The 10,906-nt window shown below is 40.6% G+C and overlaps 1 protein-coding gene across 2 annotated transcripts in view; it reads right to left on the bottom strand.

The window, feature by feature from the left end:
- Positions 1 to 8,719, bottom strand: part of LDB2 (LIM domain binding 2) — an 11,053-nt gene extending 2,334 nt beyond the window's left edge. Inside the window, exons 1-2 of one of the 2 annotated variants that reach the window (XM_010296216.1) lie at positions 8,602 to 8,719; positions 7,316 to 7,461 (exon numbers count right to left, since the gene is read on the bottom strand). In XM_010296216.1, the coding sequence (XP_010294518.1) occupies positions 7,316 to 7,461; positions 8,602 to 8,704 (249 nt within the window). In that variant the 5' untranslated portion in view covers positions 8,705 to 8,719. The remainder of the gene's footprint in view (positions 1 to 7,315; positions 7,462 to 8,601) is intronic. The other variant, XM_010296217.1, reaches the window with a different exon arrangement.
- Positions 8,720 to 10,906: the final 2,187 nt, after the last annotated feature.

The raw sequence follows: 10,906 nt of genomic DNA, 5'->3' as shown, positions 1-10,906 counted from the left end.
CTGAACCAGACCTGACCCCGTTGTATTGCGAGAGCTTTAATGACAAGAGAGACCTGGCAGAGGACAGCAAGTTGGGTTTGAGCGTGCAGTGTGGCAGGCAAAAAAGGACCACAGTGGCTGAAATACAGAATCACAGACCGAGGTGGCAACAGTTCCCCTCACTTCAACGCTCTTGAGCATGGACCTCAAGTTCCCCCTGTTGCCACACCAGCAAGAGGTCGGCAACTTGGATGAGACTTAGAGAAGCGCATCAAAAATAACTATGGGGCTACAACAGCTGGCTGGGGAGGCCACGTGAAAGAATTAAGTATGTGTTACATCCACCAAATGATTGGGAGGGGTAAATGTGCTTAACAGCTGCAAGTGCTGAACGGAAGAGGATCGCTTTAGGCCAACCCGATGACATGTAAACTAGGGTAGTAAGATGACATTAAGTAAATGAAAATGTAACCCCCACTGCTAAGACAATATTTCTGATACTGAGGACGGCAGACTGAGGATTAATGACCCCACTGGAAGGGTGCTAGCTTTGCTGCTCAGGTCGCCTAACGCTGGGCTGGGAAAAATCTCGATCTGTGGTAGGAAACTTTTGTGCATCAGCGGGGAGATGCTCAATGACCTTGTAAGTATTTCCATCTCTAATTTCTCAGATTCTTTGCAAATATTATTCCTTTAATATAATGACACCCACTGAGAGGACAGTTTGCACTTGTATTTCTCTCCATGCTACTGAGTATCTCTCTCTCTCTAGGAATTAAACTACAATTATATTGAGGTTAGTGGAGTTTTCCCTCATTCTATTTAAAAGATAGATATCACAGCATTAGTTACAGGACATTTGAAAAAAAATTCTTGACAATCCTGCCACTTATCGTTATGTCAGGCAAAAATAGTGTCTCAGGAAGCGCACATGCTGGTTCCTCCCCAGAGAGGATTCTGCTCCTCAGACTGAAAGCTGAAGACCCCACCGAGTGCACCCATTGAACCTCCACTCACTAGATCCCGTGCAATGACCACCAACCTCTGAGGAGGACTGGAAGTGACTCCTTTTAGAGCCCCTCAATGCTTCTCCTTAAATTGGCCAGTGGGGGTCACTGCTGTTGAATGACACAAGGCTCCATCCCTCCCAGGGTTGAGGCTGCAGCTCTGGAGTGCTCCTAGCTCCTGCTCATGGAGTGAGAAGCAGAATCCAAGAATTAAACCCTAGTCTCTTGCACGGCAGCACACACTGCTATGGCCTAGTTATGGTAGCACATATTTGACTAGATTAGTTTAAAAAAGATTTAGACTGTAGTCACTCAATCTTATTAATTTACTCCGTGATTAGAAACAACATTTTTGGTCAAGGAATGTCTCATGATAGTAAAATACGGTTCCAGTGAAGCACTGTAAATAAAGCAGTGGATGTTTTACATTATGTGATAGAAATGTATTATTTAATAATATAACCACAAAAGCAGCTTTCATGTATATCATACCTTTCATCCTGAAATAACCCTAGTTGCCATCCAAACTTAAATTGATGCATATAAACTATACACAGAGATCACTTCATACACAACTCAAATGCAAGCACTTCTACTTAACAGACCGGTCATTTCTCGGGCTTCATCCTTTTTATACCTAGCCTCATAGTTTAGCTCTGCTATGCCCAGTTACATAAACAAACTTTTTAAGTTGGGATTATTAAAGATCATCTGATAGCTAAACAATGTCTTACTGGAGTCTGGAGGTAAAAATGTGTGGTGGGCCACGTAGAAGTCCCCATCCCTGTGCCTGCCATCTTTGCTGCTGTTAATACGTAGCCTCGCTCGATGTGTTACGGTGATTAGTTCGTAGCTCAGGTGTCACGGTCCCCAGAAGTAGGAGAACAGTGCTTCACAAGCCTGAGATAATTAAAAATGCCTGAAACTATCAAGTATATTGTTCAACCAAGCCTCATACTCCAAGGACTGAAAGTTCCACTAGTTTTAGCAGCCAGCATACCTCTAAGTGCTAAGTCAAAAGAAGAAGGGTACCTCCTCCTGCCTTTCTTCCTTCTTACAGAATTGTGTTAGTGGTGATTATTTTAATAATTGACTTCTTAGCTCCTTGCCACAAAATTATTAATGACTGAGAGCCCCATTGCTGCCCACACCTGTAATGGTCACTGCCTCCAAGACAAAAACATCAGACTGACAGTGGTGTTGAAATGATCTATGGAAGCAGAACTGACATTTTAATTAGGCTTCAGAGTAAACACTTTCCAGAGGAAAATAGTTATCTTTCACATCTCATCATAGTCCTCTCTGTTAACTTGACATTTTGGTCTTGTTTGGAATATTTTTCCTAAAGCGCAACAACTGGAAACCAATTTATTCACTCTCATCTCCTTACGGCTAAATCTTAGATTCTGAATTGCACAGTTCTGAGACATGGGATAATTTCTTACACTAATCTTCTGGCCCTGGGACTGTAGCTCTGGTACTACTACATCCATTACAAACCACCTAAACGTACCCCCTGTTTCTGAAACACGTAAGAGATTGTATTGCTCCCTTCCACATTAGCAGATTTATTTATGGATTTGGCTTTTGAGGAGTTTACAGAGAACTACAAAGAGAAAGAGAGATTATTGAGGGCTGTAACTCACTTAAAGAGTGCAAGGAAGCTCTAATTAAGACTCTGGATGTAACAAAGAACATTTGATTTACTTAGTGGCATGTAGTGATGCTTTATTCTTTCCAACACAAATGATATTTCACTGGGTTCACAGTTACAGTATTACACTCAACAGGATCTTCATTAGTAAATGAAAGCAAAATCCACCTATTAATTTCTATGGTTATGTCTGGGAGCAGCCTAGAGCAATGCTACTTAGAGTTTGTGAGAGTTGTGCATTGTTGTTAAATTTCCAAATTCAAATAGATGAAAATGAATCGATGAGCACATTTTTAATTAAACTTAACAGAAAGTGGTATTTAGGTGATATGGCTGTATGGACCTCTTCTGATGATCCTGCGTATACCTGTAATCCACAGATCACAGCGTACAAGTCACTGCTCTACGTACAAGGGCTGGGGCTTGCAAGAAAGTTTTTTCTGAAGCAGGAGAATATGAACAATGCAAAGGAATACGATTTCAGCCAGCAAAGAGGCTTGAACACTGAGCAAAGACTAGGGAAAATACTGCAGCTAGCTTCAAATATTAGAGGAAATTATCACTGTGTAAGTGATAAGGCAGTGACACACACAAATTAGATAATGAATTTATTTAAAATCATAGGAAGGCTAATATTGGAAAGGCAGGTTTTCTATGAACCTTGCAGAAGTAGTCTTGCCCATCTTTGCTCCTTGTCTGGAGGAAAGAGGAAATTGTTAATTCCAGTTTCTGCACAATGGGTTAATGTTTCTTCCAAAGATCAGACGTGACCGAGGACACGAAAAATCTGAGAACAATTCAAATGATTGGCAACTGCTGAGACTGAGAGAGCTGAGTGGACTACAATTTCTGGATCCTTGTTCTGTCAACTTTCTTTACACACTAAAAAGAAGCCAATACATCTGTGGAAATCACCGGAAGTGTTGAGCCTGCACCAATGAGAGCCTCAGAGAAGAAAACTTGAGGTGAGAAAAATTTGTACTATTAAAGAGACTTTTGGTTCTACTTCCAACACACTACAATGTGTTGCCTCAGGACTTACAGATTCAGGTCAAAAGAATCACTGGACAGGTAACCTAGGCATGAGTTGTGCAGTGCCATCATGTAGCACACTCGCTAACTACATTCATTTCAAGAATGTAGGAAAGGTATTAAACAAGGGACTTGGGCAGGAAGTCCCTTGAGGGGACAAGAGGAGATGCTGATGGTCTGCAACCAGTAGCACGAGAACTAACAGAATCACAGAAACCACATTATAAAAGAAAATGAATGTAATAGAGTGCAAGTGACTGTCAAAAGGGCAAAACTTTGTCTTTTATTTAGCAGGGTTGAGAAAGTATAAAAAATAGTTAGAGATATGAGGACAGACTGCAACTGACCCTTTTCAAATTACTGATGGGAGAGAAGATGCATACCCTCTCTTCTAGACTGTGTTATTAAAGATGTATCACAATGTGTCAACACAGTCAAAGCACTCATAAATTTAAGGCAACACAAAGGGCACGAATGATTCTGATTGATTAGGCTGCAGCAACTGAACTTCAGGGTGCAATGCCAACCTGACCCATGCATGGAAATACAACCACATCATTTGCCTTTCCGGGCTTGGCTCTGTATTGTCAGCAGAAGAACCTGCCTGAAGAACTGATCAGATAATAACGCAGGTAGAGGAAATGGCACAACACCCTATTACTGAAGAAGAACATGTATGTGACAAAAAATGGTCAATCTCATTGATCAAGGTTTGCTTAGCCCCATGTATTTATCTGAAGATCTGGAAAGAGCTACGGGGAAAATAACAAATCTCTCTGAAGTTTCAAGCTTTGTCATAGCTGATGGTACTCCAGCTGTCACTGTCCTGAACATGGAATATTTGCCTCTCCAGACATGAAGACCTCATTAAAGAAACAGAAGTTAATGGTGTGGGTGAGAAATGTGGATGAGGGATATGGTAAGTTAACACATTTGCCTTAGTGTACACAGCATTACGGTATGAGCAATACTGAGTAATTACTAATGTCCTAAACTGAGAAACATTACATAGAATAGAGGCTAAGAAAACATTCTCTAACCAGGATTAAGTTACTATCAAAGAGAAACCAACATAGGAGCATAAAAGTGACAGGAAATTAGGAGTTAGATTCTGTTATGGTGGAGAGACTGTCTTCGCTGGCTGGGAAGAAATCATTGTAGAAAAAGAGAAAGCTGGAGTTCATGACTTCATATTAATCCAAGTTTGGTATGGGTATGAGCTCATTGTTGGGGTTCTCCAGAGAGGATGATGGGAAAAGTGGAACTGAAACTAGCTCTGCTTATGTGAGTCATCTGGACAGAAGATGCAGTGATTTCATTCCTCTTCTCTAATAATGAGGGGGGAAATGCTTTTAATACTGAAAATGAATTATTTTGATAGGTTTTCTTCTACTGAGCAGGAAGTCCCTGTGTGAATCACAGAAAGTTCTATGGCCAAAGGAAACTTTTAGTTAGCAGAAAAATGTCAAATTGTGTTTGAGGATATCTTGTCTTCTGTTGCATATAAGGAAAATCAAATATTAACTACTGAATGATTCACTTCAAGGTAAAGTAAAGAGAAAGAAACAGAAAGCAAGTTACTGCTACCTGCAGCTAAATTCAGAAAGCAGTGGCATGCCTGTAATAAGGCCCACTTCAAAGAACGCATCATTTTGAAGAAACATGGTAACATCTCTCTCTTTAACCGAAAAGTGTTGAACAGTTTTACACCAAAATATCCTACTGCTACAATTATTTTTAGTTCTGTCTACTCTACAGGGTGGCCCAACCATCAGTCCCATCTGGTTTGCTGTGCTTGCTGTGGGGAAGATGGGAAGAGCTGTTAGTATGTCAAGCCGAACAGCTGAGCGTTTTCCACTGTGCAATGGGAAAGGAGAAGAGTCCTAAAAATGGAACCTGATCCTCCGTACGAAAGAGTTTGGACCATCTTGCTACTCTGGTACGGAGAGCAAACAATATTGAAACGTATTGACTATGCAGCATCCTGAACGTCAGTGAAGACTAAAAATCCATCCCTCATACCATGATAAACTTCACCATTATGTCTCAGATGCTCAACTATCATCTCCATCAGGAAGAGTAACCTTGACTGCTTCATCTGTCAGGAGTAGCCTTTCAGTACCTGAAGTCAGCTTGAATATCTGTGGGAGTGACAGGTAACTATCAGAGGGCTTAATTACACTCAAGCATACGAGCACATGTGGCTACCACTGAGGCCAACAAAAGTCATCTCTCCAGGGAGGAGCAGACTGAAAAGAGGCAGAGGGTCAGATTCTGGTCCTACTGAACTGAACTCAGAGCAGGGAGTAGCCGAGATACTTTAAAAACTTGGAGACAACAGGGAACTAGCTGGTTGCTCAGTTTTACACCTAATTGCTGATTTTTTCTTAAATATGGTTGATTATTGATCCAAGAGGTTTTCTGGCAGACACAGTTGGTGAGGCAGTGGCTCCTGCCACCAGGGGATCAGGTAGCTGGCCTTCTGACTGCTTTGTGCTGCCAGAAAAACCCAGAGATGCGTATATTAGGGAAAAAACCCTGACTCCGGGGATGCAAGCCACGTGAAAATCTTAATATGACGAGGAAAAAATATGAGTTTAATGTACTGAAGCCCAAAGCTTCTGTAAGCTAGTGGATTGCTGAATCAGTTGCTAAACAAAAATCTTAATTTCATTTCACTGGTGTTAGTCTACTCCTCTTTTTATCTGGGTGTTCAGATTTCCTAGGAATTGCCTGCTTTGTGCTAACAAAAGGCCTATATTCTTTGTCAGGCTTCAGAAGAGACCTAACCCTTTCTTATCTGCTGATCAGAAATCCAATAAAAATCCCTGCATGTTATTCCCGAGATACCACTTTACAGTTCCTATAACACGAAATTAAATTTCCCTAACTTTAAAATGCATAAGCCATCTTCTTATTGACTAAGGCACACTTGGTCACAATTTGGGGTCTGATTACCCCTGTATTGTGAATAAGGCAATAAATGTGATTATTAAAGTGCTGGTACAGTTCTGGAAAAGACTTGGTGTTTCCCTATATAATTAGGAAGTCAACAGTTGCAGCTAGCAGGGTGGATAAGCTGAGACCCAGATTCCAGGGGATCTACCCCCTGCACGTGGAGTGGTTGGAAAAAGAGATAACCTCTGCGGGTAAGTTAATTCATAACCTGTTCCACTGAAGCACCTGAACCCGGCACCAATTAGAGGTAAGGTACTAACGGAGAGAGACCAGCGGTCTGCTCAGGTACGGCTGTCCTGTTCCACAGGGACTCATCCTCACTCAGCACCTGGCAGGTGAAAGTCTGCAAGACTCATGCTGTATCTAACAACACGAGGCCCAGCCTGAGTCCCACTGCCCGCGGCAGAACTCCCACTGACAAGAAGGGGAGTTGGGCCAGGCTTTAAAAAGAATAACATCTGGTCCTCAGGATACCCCTGCTTCAGGGTCATTTGTTAAAGCTGCACTGCAGAATGGCTTCTTCACATCTCTCCGCTAATTCCCCAGCTTCCACAGCACGCTGTGCAAGATCGCCTTCTGCTTGTGATAGTTTAGGCTCAAGAATGCACCTTCTTTACAATGCAAGGAAAGAATTAAAGCACCGTAAGCGATTCAGGCCTAAAAAGAAAGTGAGACTTACAGGTACCTGACTTGATAGACTCAGGTTTGCAGCAGCTGACTTTTTCTTGCTGTTGGTACTATTTGCGTTGTTCCCAGCACTGCTGTTGGAAGTGCTGCTGGTAGAGTTTTTCCTTTTCCTCCGCTTGGTTGTCGGTTGTCTTGTGGGTTCTGCTGCAATAAAATGGTAAGAAGGAAAGCAAATGGCAGATATTGTGAAGCGTGTACTAACTAAAATGATCCATAAGCAGAAGTGCTGAAATATTTTTTCATCTAGTTTTAAATTCCTATGATTACTAGTAGTACTAATACTAGTAGTAGTAGTAGTAGGTTTAACATATGAACTGTAGGATATTTGGACCCAAACCAATGGAATCTGCTTTCAATTTTGTGTAATGGACTAATGAAGTTCTCCCAGCATTATCTGTAAAGATATTTGAAAGCATTTTGTCAACAGGAGTATCACGATGTCTATCATGACGTTCAAACTGACCATGTAACTTGCTGAAGGTCACACAGCAAGTAACATTTGGTGCTAAACAAAATTCTGGATCTTATTCTGATGTAGGGTACAGCCTCAACCGACCCAGCCAGAGGCAAAGACTAAAGGCAGCTTTCTGCCTCCCTGCTGCCATCGATACAGGATACGAGCAACTACCACTTCAGTTCCTTCTGCCTCTGATGTGGGCTCCATCTTTACAACTGCCACTCCCAAGTGAATACGTTAGAGAGTATTGAATGCCATTTCTCTGCAAGTCTTCCAAACTTAGACCGAATCAGGACGATTACATAACTTTTCTTAAATAGAAAAAGAACAGCGGGGCAACTGTACTTTTCAAAATTTGGCCTGGGCACCCATGTGAATAGTCTTAGATATACAAATCTTTAATAATCTGAAAAAAGAGAGAATTATTATTTTGAGGTGTAAGAGGAAGGAGATTAGGTCCAGGCCTGTAAATAACATTATATTAGTCTCAAAGACAATTAATTATGAATTGTAGCTGTAATTTCAGAGTCACAGCAGGAAGCTGAATTATACAAACGATGAATTCTAATGGAGCCAGTAGGCATTTTGCATTCCATCTACACATATTTTTGTACTAAATTATATCCTAGTCATAGTGAAACCATCTGAATGTGCACATCTATAAATCAGTTGGGCCAGACTGAAATCATAAAACATTTTCAGGCTTACTTTTGGAACAGTGCTAATTCTTATTACTTTCCTTTGTAAGTAAACTTGCAGTAAATTTTCCCATTGTTTCCATATTAATTTAACTATAAAATAAGTAAAATACTGGAAATGAAACATACCTGGTGGGGCCACCATCCTCTGCCATTTTTGAAACAAGCAAGTCTTCAAGCAGTCTCGAGGACTTAGATTGTAAGTTTTATGTCTTGACATCAGTTCCTGCATTGGCTCCAGTATTACACACAACTGGAAGAAAAAGTCAGAATAGAATGATTTCATCCAAGCAAAGACTCAGTTGATCAGTATTTACATAGCTGGAAAGTATATTCTTGGCTTTTTCTACCCTTGCTAACAGAGTATGCCTTGTACAGCTCAGTTTAAGCTGCACTGGGGTTGCAAGATCAAAACTCTGAATTGAGAAAACTTTTGCTCACTATTTGCTATCTTAAATATTTTGAAAAAAAAAAAAAAATCAGATAAACTTCAACTCTGGTCTTCCAGAACACAGAGATTTCAGAAGAGCAGAAAATCTTCATGCTTGACTGCCAAAGCTGCCAAGATGAATTAATAAATAATAAAATGCCCAGAGCGGGTTATTCCCATCTAGCAAAATGTACATACAGTCATCTTCTGACTTGCTGCACTCCACAATGAAGACCACCCATAACTGAGGGTTGTACACACTATCTTTTATCTTGCTATTGCATGCAAAATAATTCAAATAATTTTGTTCCTTTCTCATTATGAGGACTATCTGTTCTCTTCCCATCAGATGAATGGCATGTCCAAGAAAAAAAGGAAAGTATTTTACTTTCCTTGTCAGCTGTAATGCTCTATTATGTTAAAGATGGAGATTCCTGAAAACATGGAATTTCAAGCAAGCACCTTTCTTAAATAGAATCTTACATATTTTCTGTCTGTTCACTTAATAATTAAAATCACTGTTCACTGCTTTTTGCTCCTGTTAGCACAGCAGATCTAGCATAAAGAACACAGTGAGCTGTTTTCTATTGCCTCCTGTTTATCACGAAAGAATCCCTTCCAGTCAGTTAAACCTTAGGCAAAGCCACAGAAGACTACGGAATTGCACACATGTAATTGAGGGCTTACTGACACTTGCAGGATCCTTGTTTTTTGGGTCATCCTACATGAGAAGAAAAAATCCGGGTTGACCCCTAAGTTCCACTTGAAATATGCAGGGCTGGCACATAGGAGGAAAAGGTTCCTTACTGGCTAACTGAGCCCATTCAATAAGGAAATAGCTGACACAGAATAAACATGGAGCCTGCGTGCAATTTTTAGGGTCACTTTTCAAAGCAGAACTGCATTTAGAAACAGGGGAAGGTTTGGCTTTTTTTTTTAACCAGCAGAAGTAAGGCAACAAGTTGGTCAAATTATTAGAAGTTAGAATGGCAACTGTAGAAAGGCCTAAGTTAAGCTGAGTCTTGCTTTGAGTTATTTACTTAATTTTAGCGAGTCTTGCTGAAGGACAATCTTAGATTTACTTCAGCAGGCGATGTTTTCCTTCCATGCCTTTACAAATATATAAGGCATGAGGCAAATTCTTCTCTTGGGGCTGCAGAGCCAATCAATGTTTGCTCCATTCTCCCCATGTGCACCCCACTCTCAGTCATATAAATGGAGATGTAAAGTATGCAGGGAAAACAGCTGAAAGGGAGCTGCCATGAGGACTAAGAGATTAATTCATCATTTAAATATTATTGTGAATTGGCACTGCCTTTTGATGAGCCTTTCATTAACAGCAGTTAAAACAGAGATAACATAAAGCAGCAGGGAGAATGAAGAGCTTCAGTATGAGGAATTATTTTTTTCCAACTGCAAAAATTGAATCTGCAGTTGCCTTATTGACTTTTTTCTTACATAGACTTTTTACATATCTTTTTGTAGATAAATATCTGCAAGGTAATCTAATAGACAGAGAGCTCCTATCAGATTGTGCACGTTGGGCTCAGATTTTCCTCTGGTTCAATATTCTGGCAAAAATAAAGAGCATCAGGTCTTAAAATACATGCAGGATTCCGTCTATGCTGTGAAAGAGGTGTTGTATTTTGAGTTCTTATTCAATTTATTCTGTAAACCCCAGGCACTTGCTCAGATTTTGTGTGTGTGTGTGAGAGAGACTCGTGATCATAATTGACACCATTGCTTTGGTTCTCCAAAGTCTGGGTTTCTGGCAGGGCTGCCTGAATTGTCTCATTGTGAGGAGATAATAACTAGCATGAAAAAGATAGCTGTGATAATTCTTAACCAACTAGTTAGCCTGGGCAGAGCACTACACTCACATAGCTCTACAGCTGCTGGGACTAAAAGTATGTAAATAAACACTTAGGGTCTTCCAAGATTTCCTTAGGGACACTTTATTCATGACACATTTACTCCTCTGTATGTATTTACCGTTGGCAACAA

The sequence above is a fragment of the Phaethon lepturus genome, unplaced genomic scaffold (genome assembly GCF_000687285.1).
Source record: "Phaethon lepturus isolate BGI_N335 unplaced genomic scaffold, ASM68728v1 scaffold9611, whole genome shotgun sequence".
NCBI classification, from domain to species: domain Eukaryota; kingdom Metazoa; phylum Chordata; class Aves; order Phaethontiformes; family Phaethontidae; genus Phaethon; species Phaethon lepturus.
The sequence above is the reverse complement of the archived record's forward strand: the minus strand, read 5'-3'. Positions and strand labels throughout refer to the sequence as shown.